This window comes from Ochotona princeps, chromosome 24 (genome assembly GCF_030435755.1).
Source record: "Ochotona princeps isolate mOchPri1 chromosome 24, mOchPri1.hap1, whole genome shotgun sequence".
Taxonomy (NCBI): Eukaryota; Metazoa; Chordata; class Mammalia; order Lagomorpha; family Ochotonidae; genus Ochotona; species Ochotona princeps.
This window is the reverse complement of record NC_080855.1, coordinates 21,039,259-21,060,402: the sequence shown is the minus strand read 5'-3', so window position 1 is coordinate 21,060,402 and position 21,144 is coordinate 21,039,259. Positions and strand designations below refer to the sequence as shown.

At 49.4% G+C, this 21,144-nt stretch overlaps 1 protein-coding gene across 2 annotated transcripts in view; it reads left to right on the top strand.

The window, feature by feature from the left end:
- Nucleotides 1-877: 877 nt before the first annotated feature.
- COG7 (component of oligomeric golgi complex 7) overlaps nt 878-21,144 on the top strand; it is a 51,303-nt gene continuing 31,036 nt past the window's right edge. Inside the window, exons 1-7 of one of the 2 annotated variants that reach the window (XM_058681116.1) lie at nt 878-1,238; nt 5,772-5,920; nt 6,920-7,036; nt 8,589-8,757; nt 11,595-11,677; nt 12,275-12,397; nt 19,448-19,646. In XM_058681116.1, the coding sequence (XP_058537099.1) occupies nt 1,067-1,238; nt 5,772-5,920; nt 6,920-7,036; nt 8,589-8,757; nt 11,595-11,677; nt 12,275-12,397; nt 19,448-19,646 (1,012 nt within the window). In that variant the 5' untranslated portion in view covers nt 878-1,066. The remainder of the gene's footprint in view (nt 1,239-5,771; nt 5,921-6,919; nt 7,037-8,588; nt 8,758-11,594; nt 11,678-12,274; nt 12,398-19,447; nt 19,647-21,144) is intronic. The other variant, XM_004586816.2, reaches the window with a different exon arrangement.

Sequence of the window (21,144 nt, the reverse complement as noted above, 5' to 3'; positions counted from 1 at the left end):
CACCTCAAAAGACATCAAGAAAATAGAGGCTAGAGTTTGGGAGAAAGTATTTATAAACTATACACACACAGTCACACCCTATATATGCTTAAAAAAAAAGATTATTAGGAGAGTTACAGGTAGATGAGAGAGAGAAGAGAGTTATCTTCCTTCTGCTGATTCGCTCCCCAAATAGCCACAATAGCCGAGCTAGGCCCATGTGAAGTCAGGAGCTGCTTCTACCAGCTCTCCCACATGGGCCATCTTCCACGGCTCTTCCATCCACAAGCAGAGAGCTAGATCAGAAATGGAACAGCTGGGGCTCAAACCAGCACCCATACAGGATGCTGGTGCTGCAGGTGGAGGTTTGCTCTGACATGCCACTGCCCCAGGCCACAAATAAGTCAAAGAAAACCATAAGTCCGAGTACGCCTGGGGAGGGGATGGAAAGAGGGCAAAAACGATTTCCAATTACTCATGAACGGAAGGGAAGCTAGGGTGGCCAGAATGCGGAGAGGCCACCTCAGGAAGGCAGTGAAGCGGTCTTCTGTGGCCAGCATGCTTGTGTTCAAACCCTGAGAGTGCCACCTGCTGGCTACCTGCCTGAAACAGTCAGTTGTCTCAGGTCTTACACAGCAGCCTTCAGGAGGACAGTGAGAGAATTCAGTGCGCTCATCTACATAGAGATTTTTATAGGAAGCATACAGTTTAGTGCTCAGCAAATGTGAACACACGTGGGCTGGCCATACCTACCCGGAGCTCGCAGTGCTGGAGGTTTATACAGTCCTGGGCTGTATAAATTTATACAGGCGGACTACACCCCGGAGCCGAGCAGTCACCATGGTAACGGCCAGCCACTTCCGGGAGAGGTACGGCGCGCGACGAGGCTCAGTCCCAGCCGCTGCCTGCGCGGCGCTCTGACAGACGGACGCTTCGTCCAGGGGCTGGTCACCTATCCCGGCGGTGAGTTCCGGCTCTCCCGGTGTCCTCGCACGATCGCCTGCTGCTTCATCTTCGTTGACTTCCAGAGCCAGCCCTCCAGGCCTGAGCCCCCGAGAGGGGCTGGGGCTGAGGCCCGTGTGCTGCCATGGACTTCTCCAAGTTCCTGGCCGAGGACTTCGACGTAAAGGAGTGGATCAATGCGGCCTTCAAGGCGGGCCCCAAGGAGACGGCGGCGGCCGGGAAGGCGGACAGCCACGCGGCCACGCTGGTCATGAAGCTGCAGCTGTTCATCCAAGAGGTGAACCACGCCGTGGAGGGTGAGCCGCGCGGCGGGCTGGCCGGTGGCGCGGGGCCGGGGCGGGCGTTTGGTGAGAATGCCTGAGGTGTCCCCATGCAGGTCCCAGCTGGGTGTCCGGCTGTCTTCGACAGCTGCTCCTTGAGGGGTGCCGAGTTTCCGCCTCTGGCAGTGTCAGAAAGTTTCCTTTTAAAACTCGAGGGCGTGACTCGAGAGCGACCAGGCATTGCCAGCAGAGCCTTGAGTTTGACGACAGACTGGGAATGTTTGGACAAGAAGTTAAGGATGCTTTGTTTAGTGGATCTTACTGTGTGCTGAGGAAGATGGGCTGGCCTGAATGGAGTCGTTAAACACTTGGATTTGGTGTTGTTTCAAAGATTTATTTGTTTATTTGAAGGACGGGATGGGGAGAGAGAGAGAATCTCTGATCTTCTAGTTCACTCCCCAAGTGCTCCCCAAGTGGCTACATTGGAACAGGCCGATCCAGGGACCCAGAGCTGCTTTGGGTCTCCCAAGTGGGGGCAGAGGCACAAGCCCACGCGTGAGCTCTCCTGGCTGGTTTCCCAGGTGCATTAGCAGGGAGCTTGGTCGCCAGTGGAGCAGCCCGTGCTTTGCAGGCGGCAGCTTTCCTCGCTGTGCTACAAGGCCACCTCCTCCCACCCCATTTGTGGTTTTAAAACGATAATTATGAAACACAGCACAAAGCGGCGACTAGTTCGTGAAACTCTGCAACTTGTACGACTTGTTCGGATGTGTTGATTCAGTACAGACTGATCGCCAGTCTCCGCAGGGCTCTGTTGCAAAGTTGGGGCACATGCTGTTTCCACGGGAAGTAAGTGAACCAGACAAGTACAACTTCACTTCGTTTTATCAGCACGCCTGTTATTTAAGAAAAGAGCTCTATGTCCCTGCATGGTTTCTTCTATTTTGCGTCTTTTACCATCCTCTATGAGCGTCTTCTATGTATGTATCAAGAAATTTATACTGGGGAATGGGCTTTCGATGCTGGGTTATCTCCTGGGACCCTTGCATCCCGTACGTGAGTCCCTGGTCACTGCCCCCTTTGCCAGTGGCCCAGCTTCCTGCTGGCACACACTGTGGGAGGCACGTGATGGCCCGAGTAGTTGGGTCCTTGCCGCTCGGATGTGAGACCCAGTTTGAGATCCTGGTTTTTGGTTTTAGCCTGGGCTAGCCCAAAATTGAAGATAATGTTTAGCCCAGCAGCTGGGAGATATTTATCTATCTACTCCTTCCTTTCAAATAAATACATAAATTTTAAAAAGGAGATGGAGAGCTTAGAAAAGTGAGAAAAACGGGTACTGAGAGTGAAAAGTCGGCTTCAACTTGCTGCCTGTGGGGAAGATGTACAAACAGTTAAGCTATAAGAGAGGCTTGGGGTCAGTGCAGTAGCTTTTCATGTTAATCTTCCATCTGCAGTGCTGGCATAACGTGAGTGCTGGTTCGTGTCCCAGCTGCTCCATTTCCCATCCAGCTCCCTGCTTATGACTTGGGAAAGCAGTGGGGTGCTGATAAAACAAAGCATGCTGATAAAATAAAGTGAAGTCCTTGGGCTCAAGTCCTTGGGCCCCCTGCACTTACGTGGGAGACGTGGAAGAGACTCCTGGCTCCTGGCTTCAGATCAACTCATCTTTTGGCTCTTGTGGCCTTTTGGGGAGTGAACCAGAGGATGGGATCTGGATCAAAAGTGGAGCAACTGTGCCTGGTGTGATGGCTCAATGGCTAAATCCTTGCCTTACATGCACTGGGACCTCATATAAGCACTGGTTTGTGTCCTGGCTGTTCCACTTCCCATCCAGCTTCATGCTTATGGCCTGGGAAAGCAGTGGAGGACGGCTCAAGTCCTTGGGGCCCTGCACCTGTGTGAGAGACCTGAAAGAAGCTTCTGGCTCATGACTGGCTGCTTAGGGAGTGAACCAGTGGATGGAAAATCTTTCCCTCAGTCTCTCCTTCTCTCTGTAGATTTGGTCTGCATTTCCAATACTTTTTTTTTTTAAGGAAGTGGAATAGCTGGGGCTTGAACCTGTGCCTGTATGAAATGCTGGCATTGCAGGTGGCAGCTTAATGTGCTAGACCATAACACTGGCTGCAAGGGTAATTCTTGAGATTGGCATTGTTGCTATTACTACTTTCTGGCTTCAGAAACAGACTGGGAGAAGTGGCATATTGCTCATGAATGTTAGAGCCTTGATTGAACTCAAGCAAAACTGCTTCCAGAGCTCAAGCTGCTGTTATTATTTTAAAGATGTATTTATTTTGATTGGAAAATGGATATACAGAGAGGAGGAAAGGCAGAGGGGAAGATCTTCCGTCGGATGGTTCACTCCCCAAGTGACCACAACAGCTGGAGCTGAGCCAATCCAAAGCCAGGAGCCAGGAGCTTCTTCCAGGTCTCCCACATGGCTGCAGGGTCCCAAGGCTTTGGGCTGTCCTCTACTGCTTTCCCAGGCCACAAGCAGGGAGCTGGATGGGAAGTGGGGCTGCCGGGATTAGAACCGGTGCCCATATGGGGTCCCAGCGTGGACTTGAACTGCTACGCTATCACACCGGACCCCATTATTATTATTATTATTGAGTGGCAGGGAAAGAGAGAAGGTTATATTGATTCTGTCTGCTGGTTCGTGTCATATCCAGGTTTCCCACATGGGTTGGGTTAAGGGACCCAACTATTACCTCCTGGGGTGTGCATTAAGAGGAACTAGAGCTGGGAATTAAGCCCAGGCCTTCCAACATTGCACAGGGAGTTTCAGCTAGGGTCTGAACTGCCGGGCTAAACACCTGCCTCAGACCCAAGATTTTTATTTTGTTTGTTTAATTTATTTACTTGGAACTCAGAGTAAGAGAGAAAAAGAGCCCTTCATCTGGTGATTCACTCCCCAAATATCTGCACAGGCCAGGGTTGGGTTGGGGCCAGAGCCAGGAGGAACCCCAGTCCCTCAGCTATTTCAACTTCCTTTGTAACTGTCTTCGGAAAGGTAGCTTAATGGTAAACAGCCGTCCACCATCAGGGATGCCACCATTTATGAAAGCGCTGCCTGAACAAACCGGCCGGCTGCTTCTTGCTGCATTACTGTGCAGGCCGTGCATACCCGGTGAACAGGTGCGTGATGCTCCAGTTCAGATGTAGGGTGCAATTTTTAAAATTTGTTTATTTGAAAGAGTTAGAGAGGGGGAGAGAGAGAGAATCTTCCATTCCCTGGTTCACTCCCTAGATGGCTGCAACAACCAAGCCGGGGCCTGTCAAAGCCAGAAGTTTCATTCAGGTCTCTCACATGTGTGGCAGGGGCACAAGGATCTGGGTCATTTGCAGCTGCTGCGTTTCCCAGGCCATATGCAGGGAGCTGGACTGGAAGTGGAGCAGCCGGGACTCAAACTGATGCTCCTGTGAAGGAGCAGTCCGGTGAATCTCGCTGGGCAGCCCAGGTGCCAGCAGCCGTGTCCAGAGATGCGGTAGCCGTGAACAACGGGCTGCCCCCGCATCCACTGAACGAGGAACCGTGGGTGATTGTGCTGTGGACCGCCTTCAGCCTGGCTACCGTGGCCTCCAGGAGCTCATTGCTGGGCCACCGCCCATGTACCCTCAGACTCTCTGAAAACGTGTACAGCATCTCCATTCGGGGTGTCGCTCTCTCTGTCATCAGCTTCCACTGCACCTCCCGGGGAGTGACTGCTTACACCAACGCTGGCCAGAAAGGTAGGGCTAAGTCAGCCCAGCAAACGTCAGTGGCGTGTGCAAGGCTTGGTCTTGCCTGTAGTGCAAATGTGTCTCTATTCTTGTCCTTGGCCTCACCCCCCCAAAGAGTTCAGTTAGGAGCAGGATGGACCAGAACCCAGAGCAAGGTCAGGGTCCAGCGTTTGTAGTTGGCCATTGGAATGCCTCCCTGGCAGCTGAAGTTTGAAACAGGAGCGTTGTGTGGGCTGTGTCACCCATTTCTGTCTCTACCGGGTGGTGGGAAGGTCCCAAGGCGACTCCCGCAGCAGCATGTTTTGGGTGGACACCCGTAAGGGTTTTCTTAGCTCAATTTCATTTTCAGAGCAGCTGGAGACTGTTTTCAAAGGTCACCCATCAAAGAAACTTTTTTTCTTCTCAACATTGGGTAGACCTTCAAAATAATACTTTCTCACTCCCCATCCTGTAAACAAGGAAACAGTCAAGTCTGTTTCTAAAAAGTGTTGGAATGAGCAGAAAAACCAACCTGGAAAAAGCTCACAAAGCCAGAGGATCTGGGCATGGGGCTGGAAGGAGCAGGACAGAAAGGCTCGTGGCACACAGAGCTTGTGACACAAATGCGTGTGACACTTGGTCTCAGCGCTGTGCCAGGTGGGCTGGGGAGCCTCCGCTCTGCGCCTCACTTCTCTCCACTGGAGAGGAAGCTGGTAATGCTGGCATGGACATTGAATGAGGCAAGGACCAGAAAACCCCTGGCAGAGATGGCCCTTCCCCAGCCTCGGCTTCCTCGGCCTCGTTTCCTGTTGGTCACTGGTGACTGTTCTGATTGTCACCTGTCGTGTTGTTCTGGTCTTGTTTGTCCTGTAGAAACAAGCCACCAGGCCCTGCAGAACATGCCCAAGGTGCTCTGTGACATAGAAGCCCTGAAACAGGAGGCGTCTTTTCTGAAAGAACAAATGATCCTCGTCAAGGAAGACATTCAAAAATTTGAGCAGGATACGTCGCAATCCATGCAGGTATTTTGGCTTCTGTCTTGAACGTTAGATTCTTACTTTCAAAAAAAAAAAAAAAAAAAGTCTTACTCTCCTAAGGGATTTAGGACAGAATATCATGCATGAGAAGCCCATCTTGACCCCGAAATGTTTTTGTGAATGTTCATTTTTTTACTATTTTCATCTCTTTGAAAAGCAGAGAGAGAATCTTCTGTCCTGTGGTTCAAACCCCCAAAGTTGGCAGCAGCCAGAGCTGGGCCAGGCTGAAGTCAGGAACCTAGACCTCCATCTGGGTCTCCTGTATGAGCAAGGGGACCAAGCACTTGAGCCATCCTCTGCGGCCTCCCTGGATGCTGTGGCAGGAAGCCGGATCAGCAGCAGAGTGGTGGGGATGTGAACTGGCCCTCATCTATGGGTATACATGTGTCAAGCTGCGGTCCCAGTGTGCTGCAACATGGTGCTTCTTTGTTTAATGCCTTATTTATTTTTATTAGAAATTCAGATATACCAAGGAGAAGAGAGACAGAGAGAAAGATCTTTCATCCACTGATTCACTCCCCAAGTGGCCGCAACGGCTAGAGCTAAGCTGACCTGAAGCTAGGAGCCAGGATCTTCTTCAGGGTCTCCAACACGGATGCAGGGTCCCAGGGTTTGACCCATCCTTTACTGCTTTCCCAGGCCACAAGCAGGGAGCTTGATGGGAAACGGGGGAGCTGGGACATGAACTGGTGCCCATCTGGGATCCCGGCACATGCAAGGCAAGGACTGTAGCCACTAGGCTACCGTGCCGGGCCTGGTGTTTGCTTCTCATTTCAGAATCCTACCAGCATTCACACTCCCCGCCCCCCGCCTCGATCTTTTAGCTTATTGATCGTTCAGGACCTGATCAATAAACAGAGTCTGGTGACTGGTGTTTTGGGGGATGCAGAAGCTCCTGAAGAGAGGGGCATGCCACGACGCTTGTTTCATGTCACCTATGAAAGGACTTGCCCTGTGGTACCTCCGCCCTCGTTTCTGTCCCAGGTGTTGGTGGAAATCGATCAGGTGAAGTCGAGGATGCAGTTGGCTGCCGAGTCTCTGCAGGAAGCGGACAAGTGGAGCACACTGAGCGCCGACATCGAGGACACTTTCAAGACTCAGGTGGGTTTCTCATCGAGGGGAAGCTGGGAAATTCATCTAGGTGGAACCTCGATGAGCCATTGATGAGACCGGTGGGGAGAGCCAGCAGCCGCACACAGCAGCCCTCCCGCGCAGGCTGGGGCCCATGGGACCGGCTCTGGCTCCGGCTCTGAGTTCTCCTGGTCCCCTTTGGTTTGTTCCCGCTGCCTGACGGGGAGTGCTTTCAGAAGCCTCACTGAAAATGCCCAGCTAGTAATGGGGGGCTCAACGAGAGTGTGAGACACGGGTGGGAGGGGTGATGCACCCCCTGGGCCTGCAGGGGAGGTAGCAAATTTATAGAGAGAGAGGTGTTCCATCCACTGGTTCACTCCCCAAACGGCCATAATGGCCAGAGCCAAGGCAATCCAAAGACAGCAGCCAGGAGCTTCCTCCAGATCCCCCACGCGGGTGCAGGGTCCCTAGGCTTTGGGCCATCCTCCATTGCCTTCCCAGGCCACAAGCAGGGAACTGGATGGGAAGTGGAACAGCCGGAATTAGAACCGGTGACCATATGGGATCCCGGCACATCAAGGCAAGGATTTAGCCACTAAGCTTTTGCACTGGGCCTGCTTGTTTTTTTTTTTTTTTTAAACAATGTTTATTATTTTTTATTATAAGTCTGATATATGTGTGTCTTAAAAATTTCAGAAATTGTTTAAAGAAGCAAACAAAATGAAGCAAACAAAATGATTGATGTTCCTGTGTCTTAGTAATATACTTTTTGTGTCTCTTAGGTATTTTTTTTCCCTGGATGTCCATGTTTGTGTTTATGAATATATCTTGTATGTATGCAAATGATTTTAGGTACATGTACATTGTATGAAGCAAAATTGGAGCTCTAGTGCCTATTTCTATGGCATTAAGTTATAAAAATTTTGTTATGTAATTCTTTTCAAAAACATAACTCACCATTTTGAATGACTTTTTAGTTTATTTGTTACAGAAAATTCCACTTGCTTCTGAATTCTTGTTATTACACCAGTAAAATCACACTAATGAATTTTAATACCTCAGTACACCTATCTCTCTGATTATTTTCTTAGGTCAGGGTTCTAGCAAATACCAAGTAAAAGGTGTGAATATTTTTAAGACTCTTGAACCTATTCAGCAGTATAGGGATGATTTGAAAAGCTTGTGAAAACTAAAGATAAATTATTTTGGCACAAAATAGTTTTAAGTTCATTCATAAGAGAGAACCTCATAAAGTTAACAGAAAGTTCATATTATAGAAAAACTATGTAGGGATTTCAAATTTTGTTTTGCATTAAAATAAATTGATTTCATTTTCCCACAAGCCTGCTGAAGTTGTGTCACATGCCTTTGCCTTTATGATATGCGTCTCGTTTCTTTGAGAGTTCCCTGCGTTAAAGAGCATTTATTTGAAGACTCATTCTATTGAGCACAGTGACTTTATGGGCCACTTTCTTATTTTGTGAATTGCTTTTTCTTGTGTTCAAGAAATTGCGTTTTCTTGAGCACTGCAAGTGGCAGAGGTCTTTTCAGATGACGTCCTCCTGTTGTGGCCTTTTCCAAGGATGTGGCTGTGATTTCTGCCAAGCTCACGGGCATGCAGAACAGCCTCGTGATGCTGGTCGACACCCCGGATTACTCCGAGAAGTGTGTGCACCTGGAGGCGCTGAAGAACCGGCTGGAGGCCCTGGCCAGCCCCCAGATCATCGCCGCATTCACCTCGCAGTCCGTAGGTGAGCCTGGGCCCTTCTTCACCTCTGGGCCCTCCTCTTTCTGCGTCTTCAGGCTTTAGAGTGCCTCGATACTGATGAATTTATATGGGTTGGTGTGGAGAGCGGGACTATGCCCCAAGATGGCGCTTGTTATTGTCTTCTCACGGCACAAAGGCAGTAAACAAGTTTTAGGAAGTTGCAGAAGATTGGTTCAAGGTCTCATGCAGTTTGCATAGTGTGTGCGTGATCAGAGCTGTGATTGGTGTGTGCGTGCGTGATCAAGGCTATGATTGGTGTGTTTGATGGGTGGCCAAGCAGCCCTGTTGGAATTGGCTGTTGATAGGGTTTTTTTTTTTTTTTTTTTTTCCATTTTTATTACAAAGTCAGATACACTGAGAGGAGGAGAGACAGAGAGGAAGTGGAGCTGCCGGGATTAGAACCAGCGGCCATATGGGATCAAGGCGAGGACCTTAGCCACTAGGCCATGCTGCCAAGCCCGTTGATAGGGTTTTAACCTAAGTTTGAGAGAGAACAAAAAGAAGAACAAAGAGGAGTAGTGGTAGAGTAGTAGTAGTAGTAGAAGAGGAAGCCTGTAAATATGCTGTAGTTACTGCCCTTCTGTATTATACCTGGATTTCTTGTTTTGTTATGTTATATAATTAGTTTGTCCTTCAATAAATCCTCATAAGAGCAAGCACCTGTGTCGGAGCGTCACTCGCTGGACGAGGGACCCCGTTAGGTTGGCAGGAGCTCTGTGATGTTCTGATGCACGTTTTCAGCATTGTGTCAGGCATCTCCAAACAGACAGCAGAGTCGACCCGAGTACGATGAGCACACCGTCTAGGTTGGAGCATCAGCCCTTTGCCACATTGGATTTAGCACGTCTGCCCATCCGTGCACCTGTGTGTCCACTGGGAGCTGTTTAGTTATGCTCCAGCCCCTGGTCCCTTCCGGCTTACTCGGGGAGGGAGGCGGGGTGGTGGCCCACGCTGTCGGGTCTGTGCCCCCCACAGGGAGACCTGGATTGAGTGGCCAGCTCCTGGAACAGCCCTGGCTATCGTGGGAGGAGTGAATTAATAGTTGGGAGATCTCTCTGTCTCAAATAAGTGAAATAAACACAAACTTAAAAAAATATTCTTAGAATGTTTACCTAAGTGTTAAACAGTGTTTAACACCATGAAATAAGATCCTAGGCAGTTCTTCTTATTTCTTGTCTTTTTGTTTTCTATTTTTTTTAACCATGAACATGCTACTTTTATTGATTTTTTTAAAAATGTGAACACTTTTGATGCTGACAGCGTGTTTAAAAACAACCATTACTTTAGCATGTGTTTATGCATACTTACTGTTTGTTGTGTATTTCTGGAGACAGGAAAGGTCACAGCTGTTATTGAGTTGATGTTTCCGTGGGTGGGAAAACAATAAGCTAGTGTCTAGGTATCTAAATCAAGCAAGCAGAGATTACGATTTATTCTAAGAAGAGATGATGTTACACGGAGTGGCAGGGACAGACTGGTGTAGGCTGGCTGATTAGAAGCCAGGTCGTCATAGGCACTGGTGATTTGGCATAGCAGGTTAAGCCGCCACCCGTGACACTGGCATCCCATGTCAAAGGACCAGGGTGGGTTCCACTCCCGATCCACCCCCCTGCTGATGCACCCAGGAGGCAGCAGCTGATGGCCCAAGTACCTGGGTCCCTGCCACCCACGTGGGAGACTTGGATGGAGTCCCTGGCTGCTGGCTGCAGCCTGGCCTAGCCTTGGCTGTAGCAGCCATTTGAGGAGCTCATCAGCAGGGGAGACACACTCTCTGTCTGTTGCTCTGCCTTTCAAATAAATAAATACATGTTAAAAAAAAATGATTGCAGGCACAGTAAGTACGTAGGCCCTGGGGCACTGAAGAGCTTGCTGTGTCGTTGGCACCACCGTTAGAGGCCTGCCTGTCCGTCTGCATGTTTTTCAGGTCATGTAAATATCAGCAGGAGTCACGTGAAAGCACTGCCTTTATAGGTCAGCTGGGCGAACAGCGCCATTTCCAGAGGGTTCACCTGCATAGCGCCATTTCCAGAGGGTCCACCTGCATTCTGGCCAGGCGGTCCTGCCGCTGACCCGGGGCCTCAGGCGCCTCCCCCGTCACATGTGGAGCAGCTACTGTGGATACCTGCTAGTGATAGTGGCCAGTTAGGACCTGGACCGGCACAGCCCCGAGTGGACACCCCCGGCTTCTTCCTGCCCTCGGCCTGTCTGTGGGCAGTCATGCCATTCCTATGTAGTGATTGCTGTGCACATGTGTCATCCTACAGCAGCATGCTACATCCTACAGCAGCAATAACAGGATTTTCACAAGCCAGGGCTTAAATGTCGGCTTGTTGAGTCATGCGTCCTGCAGGTAACTTGACCTGTTTTTCAAATTTACGATCTCCAAACATGAGCTAGTTTGTTAGCTAGGTAGGAACTGCTGCTGCTACTTTGAAAGAGAGAGAGAGAGAAAGAGAGAGTGCTTCTATTCACTGGTTCACTATCCAGATGCCTGCAATGGCCAGAACTGTCCCCAGGGCTGAATCTAGGAGCTGGGAACTCAGTCTATCTCTTCCACGGGGGTGCTAGGAACCCAGTTACCTGAGCCATCCATCCCTGGAGTTCCCAGGGTGTGCGTTAACCAGAAGCTGGACTTAGAAGCCCAGTCAGGCCATAGAACCCAGGTTCTCTACTGTGAGAAGTAGGTGTCTTAGCCAGCCTCCTTCCGTGCAGATTAAATGCTCTCTCCCAGGTAGCAGTAACCTTGGCCTACTAGCTAGCTCAGCCTGGTAAATCTTTTCTCTGAAAGCAACATAACGCATGTCTTCTGTTGTCCCTTAGACCAGTCCAAAGCATTCGTGAAGATTTTTACGGAGATTGACCGGATGCCCCAGCTCCTTGCATACTACTACAAGTGTCACAAGGTGAGAAGCTCAGGAGGTGCGCTGCGGCGACTGGAATGCGCAAGTCCCCACCAAGTCTCTGCTTTCTCTCAGCATCCACTAGGGGGTGCCCTTGTCGCAGGCCTGGATTCATTTCCTTGCCAGGTGGCGCCCTCGGTTTGCTGCGTCTTTAGTGCATAGCAGCTGAATCAGGTGCAGACGTGAAAAGCTGTCTTAGTCTCATGTTTGTCCTTGAAGTCATGCCTTAAGCGTCTTCATGCCCCGAGCCAGCTTCAAGAATTACTTACGTTTTCTAGGGTTGTGGAAATTGGGTTACTAAAAAACAAACAACAGCTTGCTGGGTTAAGCTCAGTTCCTTCAAGCCTGATGCCTCTGGGTCTTTTAAGCAGTAAGGCTGGGACAGGAGGCCTCCGCGAACCCTCCAAGCCATGTCTGGGGTCTGTCCAAGAGAGGGGTGGAGTGCATGTGGGGTGGGATGAAGGGCGACACTAGGTGGGAACAGGGCCCAGCTTGGACGGTGACCATCGGTCTTGTTAGGAAGTCGTGGGACCTCCGTGGGTACCCGAGTGCCAGGACGGCAGGCACCCTGCCTTAGCCCTCTCTGTGCTGGCTCTGCAGGTGCAGCTCCTGACAGCCTGGCAGGAGCTATGCCAGAGTGACCTCCCCCTGGACCGGCAGCTCACGGGACTCTATGACGCCTTGCTGGGTGCCTGGCACACGCAAATCCAGTGGGCCGCGCAGGTAAACAGCTGGCTTGGGTTCTGGAAAGAATAGAGCCTGTGTGGGGACCAGGAAGTGGGTCCTTGCTCAGCCGCAGAGCCCCACCTTTGGCAGCCGGCCCCTGTATCCCTGCTTCCCCCCGCCCCCCAGGTCTCCAAACTTGAGGGACCTCTTGAGGAGTCCATTACAGCTCCTCCTATCGCCTCCTATCTGTATCTTAAATGGAATCTAATGGGACGGTGTTGTTGCCTGTTGCTCTGCAAAGGGCCTGGTGGAATTCCTGAAGGCCGCTATCTTCCGATCTCCAAGCAGGAGGCCCGGCCAGGGTCAGGTGGTGTTGGGAGTGAATCAGATTGTTTTTTAATCTTCACGGAAAATTTACCTGGCTTGAAGTTAGCTTTCCTCATTCCCACGGGAGTTAGAGCAAGGGTATCGTTTGAAAGGCACCCATGACCGGGGCAGAGGAGAGACAGAGGGGACCATGGGCGGGTCTGGAGGAAACTTCCAGCGCTGGCTTTGCCCAGGGCCGCCAGGGGGCGCAGTCGCCCTCTGCTGGGGTTGTGTCCCGCTGCACCTGTTTATGGCCTGGCTTGGTCTTTTCCTCTTTTTCACAACGGGCGGTGACTCACTCTTGGGATGTTCATCACTCATTCATCAGAATGTCCTCTGTTGTCCCTGGAGAGAATTCCCGAGTTACAGGCCAGGTCATTCAAGCTGAATTGGAATATTTCCCTTGGTCCTGCCTTGTTTTCCTTGAAACTAACCTGATAGAGATTTGGGTCTTTGGTTTCTGTCTTTAAAAGAACAACAAATTCTTTTGAAGTTTCACAGTTTTTGTGTAATCATCAGGGTTTTTTTTTTCCCAGTGAACATGTCCCCATAAATTCATTTATTTTTAAGTATTCTCTTGCTATCATGACTGCCAATGGTTTAAAAAAGATTTTTTTATTTGCTTATTTTTATTTGAAAGGCACAAAATAGACAGACAGAAACATTCCACCCACTGATCCACTCACCAAATGTCCCCAGTTAACCAGGGCTGGCCCAGGCCTAAGCCAGGAGACAGGAATTCCATGTGGGTCTCCCACGTGGGTACAGGGGCCCAGTGTTTGAGCCACTGCAGGTGCATCCACAAGAATCTGGGTTAAAAGTGGAGTAATCATTAGCCATGGAACTGGAGTTCATGGAGGATCCCAGGCACACCACAGCACTGGCCCCACCTCTAGTATCTTAATATAAAAATTTAGCACATATAGATAGGTTGAAAGAATTGTACGGTGAGCACTCACCTCCTGGGTACTAGAAAGACCCTTTGCGGATTCATATTTTATTATATAATTTTGTCACCTCACCCTCCTTACTGCTTTTTAAATGATTTTTTTCTTGGGGCTGACATTGTGGCATAGCAGGGAAAGCTGCTGCCTGTCGTGCCAGCATCACGTATAGGTATTTGTTTGAGTCCTGGCAGTTCTGCTTCTGATCCAGCTCCCTGCTAATGTGCCCAGGAAAGCTATGGAGGGCCGTCCAGGTGCTTGGTCTCCTGTACCCGTTCAGGAGACCAGATGAAGTTTCCGGTGCCTGTCCAGCCCTGGCTGCTGTGGCCATTTTGGGAGAGTGAGCTAGGAGGTCTCTGACTCCCCTTCTGTCTCTGGAGCTGTGCCTTTCAAACAAATAAAATAAATAAATAAATAAATAAATTAGTTGTTAACAAAAAGAGCAAAGGTCATTCACAACAGGTTAATTTTTTTTAAGGTACGTATGTATGTATTCATTTGAAGGCTGAGTCACAGAGAGGGAGAGAGATCTTTTCATTCCTGGGCCAGGCCAAAGGCAGGAACTCCTCCTGGTTGTGGCAGGGACCCATGTGGCCCTGAAGCCATCATGCATTGTCCTTACAGACGTATGAGCAGGAACTATGGATCAGAAGCAGAGCAGGTGTGGCTCCGGCTGGCACTCTGCTGTGGGATGCCGGCGTTGCAAGCGGTGACTTACTCCATGGCCCTGCTGTGCTGGCCCACCTCCACTTGTTCTGACGGTTGTGCCGTGAGGTTTTCAGTAGGCACGTGAACTCACGTCTCCTGGGTCTATAGCTAGGCGAGGACTCCGGGGGTCACAGAGGAGTATATTTAGATTTGTGCGAGACCACCCAACCCCTCTGTGCTCTGGCTGCACTCCCCCCACCCCCAGAGCAGTGTGTGTGAGTTCCCGTTGCCCCACATCCTCGCCCGCAGCAGGTGTTGGCACTCGTTCTGACTTTGACCACGCTGGTGGGTGTGTAGTGCTGTGCGTTGACACTTCCCCGATGACTCGGGACACTGAACCACTGTTTCATGCTGGTTGGCCAATTTGCATGTCTTCCTTTGGGAAGTGTCAACTTCATTCTTTTAACTTTATTAAAAAAATGGGATCATTTCCCTCTTTTATTTTTGAGTTGTAGGAGTGTGTGTGTGTGTGTGTGTGTGTGTGTGTGTGTGTGTGTTTCTAGATCCAGTGCTTTGTCACATAGATTTCAGAGTTTATTTCTTCTAGTCCCTGGCCCAGGCAGAGGTCTGGATTTGGGTGTGACCTGGCGCAGCTGTTATCTCCCCAGGGCTGGCTAAAAAAGGGGGGAGGAAATGACAGCACCAAAATGTTAATGGTTGGTGAACCTTGGCGATACTCACAAATCCAAAATGTGATTTTTTTCATCTAGCATAGAAGTAATGCGTTCAGAAGTCAGAGTTGGTGTGTAGCAAGTAAAGATGCTGCCTACAATGCTGGCATCCCATACAGGCTCCAGTTCGTGTCCCAGCTGCTCCATTTCAAACCCAGCTCCCTGCGGAAGGTGGCCCAAATGCCTGGGCCGTCGCTACCCACTTGGGAGACCTGGAGGAAGTGGCGAATGCAATATGTACTGGTTGAAAGTGGTTCCGCCAGTTGAGTGCTTATTTATTATTATTATTTCCAATAAATAAGGTGTATTTATCTCATTTGAAAGGCAGAGTTACAATGAGAGGAAGAGACAAAGTTCTTCCATTTAAATTTACTTCCCAAATGGTCCTAGTGGCCAGGACCGGGTCAGGAGCAGGGAACTCCGTCCAGGTTCCCGTGTGGATGGCAGGAGCTCAGGGAACTTGTACCATTTGCTGCCTTCCAGTTAGTGAGGGGCTGGATGGGAAGTGGGACTGGGACTCGAACAGGTACTCACATGGGACGCTGGCGTCACAGACAGCTGCCCAACCTGTCCTACCACAACTCCAGCCTCCCGAGCCTCTGTCCATAGCCTTATCAGCTGTCTGCCTTGTTTTCTTTGGAGCCATGTCCAGTCAGGTGGTTTGCTGCCCTTTAAATCAGGCTGGTTGATTTTATGTTGTTGGGGTGTGGAAGTTCTTCCTTCATTCTAGATTTATTTATTTATTTCATTATTAGATAAATTATTTGTAAATATATTCCCTTGTTTTGTGGCTGTCATTTCTGATTTATTCATTTATTTATACATTCAATTTATATTGGAAAGTCAGATCTACAGAGAGGAGAGACAAAGATCTGCTGGTTCACTCCCCAAGTGGCCTCAGTAGCCAGAACTGAGCTGATCTGAAGCCAGGAGCCAGAAGCTTCCTGTGGGTCTCCCACGCAGGTGCAGGGTCCCAAGGCTTTGGGCCGTCCTTGACTGCTTTCCCAGGCCACAAGCAGGGAGCTGGATGGGAAGATGGAGCAGCCAGGACATGAACTGGCTTCCATATGGGATCCTTGTGCGTGCAAGGCGAGGATTTAGCCACTAGGCTAGCATGATGGGCCCCATCTCACTTTATTAAGAGAACTTTTGAAGCATAAGCATTTCTAATGTTGATATAGTTCCATCTGTATGTGAAGTCTCCAGGCATGAATACAGGATGTCTTGGTTTTGATTTGTGTCTTTTAAAATTTCCTTCAGCAATGTTTTATAGTTTTTGGTATATGCATTATTCAAGTCTTCAGCTAAAGTTATTTCTAAGTGTTTTATTGGTTTTTGATGGAATTGTGAGTGGGATTGATTTAATAATTTCCTTTTCAGATTTTCCTTTTCAACATATAGAAATACCACTGATTTTTTGTGAGTTGATAGCATGCCCTGCAACATGGCTAGATGTGTATTTATTGATTATAGCAGCATTTTGATAGATTCTATAGGGTTTTCCTATCTATCAATCATGTCACCTGAAAGCAGAAATAATCCTGTTTTCAATTTGGGTATCTTTCAGTGTTTCTTCTTCTTTTTTTTTTTTTAAGATTTATTTATTTTATTACAAAGTCAGATATACAGAGAGGAGGAGAGACAGAGAGGAAGATCTTCCGTCCGATGATTCACTCCCCAAGTGAGTGCAACGGCCGGTGCTGCGCCAATCCGATGCCAGGTACTAGGAACTTCTTTCCAGGTCTCCCACGCGGGTGCAGGGTCCCAAGGCTGTGGGCTGTCCTCGACTGCTTTCCCAGGCTACAAGCAGGGAGCTGGATGGGAAGTGGAGCTGCCGGGATTAGAACTGGCGCCTATATGGGATCCTGGCGCGTTCAAGGCGAGGACTTTAGCCTCTAGACCACCCCGCCGGGCCCCAGTGTTTCTTCTTGTTGCCTAGTTGCCCTGGCTAGAACTCCCCTTCTTAAGGCGAGCAGCGAGGCCTAAGCAGGCCTTCCCAAGCGAAGGAAACGTGTGGTCTTTGGCCGCTGCGTACGACGGTGGCTGTAGCTGTGGGTTTCCGTCTTTAGCTTTTGTCGTGTGGAGGGAGTGTCCTTCTGTTTCTGGTTCTTGGAGGACTTGGGTGATGAAGTTGAGTTTTGTCGATGCTTCTCCTGCTTCAGTTGAGCTGATCACGTACGTTTGCCCCTTCATTCTGTGAAGGCAGCGTGTTCCAGGGACTCGTGGTGTCTTAAACCGTTCCTGGATTCCGAGTAGAATCCTTCTGCTGGGCTGCCGCAGTGGGCTCACTGGTTTTGTCAAAGGTGTTGGCTGTGTATTCACCAGTGCTCTGCCTAGGGTGTCTGTCTGGTTTAGTATCAGGGTAGTGCCAGCCTCACAGGTGGCGTTAGGAAGTGTTCTGGGGTCACTTGCTAGTTGCTGCTCTAACAGAGTGCTTCAGGCCGGGCAGTTGAGGTAGCAGACACCATTCCGTCTTAGAGTGTTTGCAGATGTGGTTTCTGCTGAGGCCCTGCTCTGCCGACTTGCACGCAGCCTGTGCGTGTGTGTGTGTGTGTGTGTGCGCGCCCAAACCTCTTCCTCTCATAAGCACACCGGTTCCAGCTGGTACGAGATTAGACCCACCCAGGTGATGTTATGCTGACTCCCTCACCTTTTCAAAGACGTATCTCCAGGTGTAGACCCATTGTAAGGTACTCAAGATAAGGATTTTAATCTAGGAATTTTAGGGGGACATAATTCAGACTATATAACATGTTCCCTTTCATTGCTGGGAAACAATTAGATGGCCTGGTATTAACTGCTGAAGCGTTCTGTGGGTTCGCCAGTGCAGGCAGCTGGTTCCAGGCTTTTCTCTGTCAGGAGCTTGCTGATCGCTGATTCAGTCTCCTAACTGGTTACTGGTCCTCTCCGTTGTTTTTCTTCTTTAAAAAAAAAAATCAGTTTTTAAGAATATGTCCATTTCATCCAAGTTATTCAACTGGTGATACAGTTATTCCCAGAGTTCTCAGGAACCTCTCGATTTCTGTAAAACTACTCTCTCTTTCCTATCTGAGTTTAGTAATTTGAATCCTGTCTCGGTTTAGGCAAACGATTTCAACTTGTTGATCTTTTCAAAGAGCTAACTTCCGGTCTGTCCGATGATTGATTTCTGTTCTTTATTCCTGCTCTAATCTGCTCTAATCTGTTCCTCGTGGGAACTTTGAGTTTCATTTGCTCTTCTTTTTCTAACTGCTCAGTTCGTACAGTTAGCTTCTTGATTGAAGATCCTTCTAGAGAGAGAGAGAGATGGTGGGGAGTGAAGTAGGCACTGTCATCCATTGCTCCCCCCTCAGGAGCTGGGACCTCAGGCCACGTCTCCTGTGAGTGGCAGGAACCAGGACCCCAGTTCCTGGGCCACTGCGCTTCCCTTCTCGGGTGGGCCTCAATGGAAAGTTGTAGTCGTGGGCTAGAGCTAGGACTCAGGCCCAGGCACGCTGAGGTGACAGATGGGCACCTTTTTTTTTTTTTTAACTGTATGCATTTATAGCTGTAAATGTCTCTTAGCATTGCTTTAAGTTCGTTGTGTAAGCTTTTATATGTTGTGTTTTCATTTTCATTTGTCTCAAGGTATTTCTAATACAGTGTTGAAGGTTATTTTATAGTTTTAAAACATGTATCTTGTTTGACCTTAGAGTTACCTAAGAGCAGCTCTTATATCTCATTTCATGATTGCACAGATACAGGTTAGATTGCAATTTCTTTTAAAAGTATTTAATCAGCACTGGGAATCCCATGGGCCTGGAGCGATAGCTCAATTTGTAAATCACTGCTTTGCAAGCACTAGGATCCCATACAGGCACCAGTTCTAATCCCGGCAGCCCCGCTTCCCATCCAGCTCCCTGCTTGTGGCCTGGGAAAACATTAGAGGATGGCCCAAAGCCACGTGAAACACCTGGAAGAAATTCCTGGCTCCTGGCTTTGGATCTACTCAGTTCCAGCTGTTGCGGCCACTTGGGGAGTGAATTAGTGGATGAAAGATCTTCCTCTTTCTCTCCTTCTGTCTGTAAATTTGACTTTCCAATAAAGATAAATAAATCTAAAAAAAGAAAAAACAAACAAAACCATTGGATGAGCTGAGAAATCCATCTCCACTGAGCGTCTGGGTCTATGGGAGAGGTATTTACAGGCCACCTGCAAACTCGCTTGGAGATCCTTCCGGCCCCAGTTCATTCAATTGTTCCTCCTCATCCCATTTTATTCCCCGCGTTCCTTCTTCACCTTCAGGGTCCTCTCTCTCGTCTTTTTGTGGTGACCTTGACAGCATTCTGTGGATTTGACAATAGTGAGGCACCAGGGGCGTGGCTCGTGGGTCTGGGCCAGTTCTGGGGTTCACTTCCGGAGCATGTTTGTTTTCGCCACGTGCCTCTGCCCGACCACAGGTTTTCAAGAATCCCCACGAGGTGGTGACGGTGTTGCTGACCCAGACCCTGGGGGCCCTGGTGCCCTCCCTGCCCATGTGCCTCAGCTCGGCGGTGGAGAGGGCCGGGCCTGAGCTGGAGCTCACCAAACTGCTGGAGTTCTACGACACCACCGCCCACTTCGCCAAGGGGCTAGAGATGGCCCTGTTCCCTGACTCAAGTAAGTGTTCTGCCTTTCGCTTCTCCCTCTCTGGCTGGGCCGGGGCTTATTTGTGCTTCAGCAGATTAAATTCACAGAAATGGGAGGGCATGGGTGTTTTGCATCAAAACACTGCCCTTGGCAGATAGGTGGTGCATATACTTGCCTAGCCTCGTGCCAGTGGGTGCTACTGCCTGGTCCGGGTATGTGATGGGCACTCCTGGTGGTGCCAGGGCAGTTAGAAGGTGAGGGAGGCCTCATCATGGGGCAAGAGGCCGTAAGTGGCCAGGAGCAGGCAGCAGGCCATGCTGCGAGGGAGCGTTTCATTCCTTTGGGGGTAAAACCTCAGGAAATTCACCCTGCAAAGGAAAGGGAAGAGCTGGGTTGGAGGTGCCTTCTGAAGGGACAGCGGAGCTTTCTGGATTAAGGCAACCCTGGTGAGGATGCATGGTGGCTGGGGAAGCACAGGCTTTCCCAGGGGCCAGTGGAGGGCACAGCACTCCTTAGTCCCCTGTGGGTAAACAGTGCCTGCTGTGTTACGTTTTTTTTTTTTTTCCTGAGCTGTTTTCCATCCGTGTCAAAAGCACCATAAATTGTTAAATAACTCGGACTTCGTGACGCTGTCAAATCAGGAAATCACCCCAGGAAGGCCTTGTTCTGTTTGTGGCTGCCGTGTGTCGCTCACTTGGTTTCTTTAATAGTTACTCTCTTTAATTACATCTGTGTTTAATTACCTCATACATTCCAGGGAGGGTGTTTATTGTTCGGGTTCCCAGTGATTCATAGGAGTCGTTGGCACACTCACCGGTCAGACCTCAGCTGTGGGAGAGGCACGGAGCATGTGGGTAGCTTACCAGGGCCCTCTGGTGCTGTTGTCCATGTGGCTCAGGGGCGTGGACGCTCGAGCAGGGTGGGCTGCAGGCAGGGTGAGCAGCAGGTGCGTTCCCGCCAGAGGGATGGATGCTGCAGGGAGCGAGCCGGGCGGATGTGACAGTCGGCCATGTGTGTCTCTACCTCTGGTGATTCCTGCTGAGGTTCTCCCAAGAGGTCTTTTTTTTTTTTAAGTTAATAATATACATGGAAATTTAAAAAACAATAAAAATGATCTTTAATTCATTACTCAGAAAGAGTGACTGGCAGCATTCTGCTGTTTCCTCCCAGTAATTCAGATATAATACACATTTGTTCACATGCACGAATATCCATGACATAAGCATATAAGGAGCATACAGTAAGCAAATAATATAATGGTTGTTATATATTTATATGTATTATTTTTTGAAAAAAGATTCATTTATTTTTTATTTGAAAGTCAGATATACAGAGAGGAGGAGAGACAGAGAGGAAGATCTTCCATCCAATGATTTACTCCCCAAGTGAGCGCAATGGCCGGTGCTGTGCTAATCTGAATCCAGGAGCCAGGAGCCTCTCCCAGGTCTCCCACACGGGTGCAGGATCTCAAGGCTTTGGGTTGTCCTCGACTGCTTTCCAGGCTACAAGCAGGGAGCTGGATGGGAAG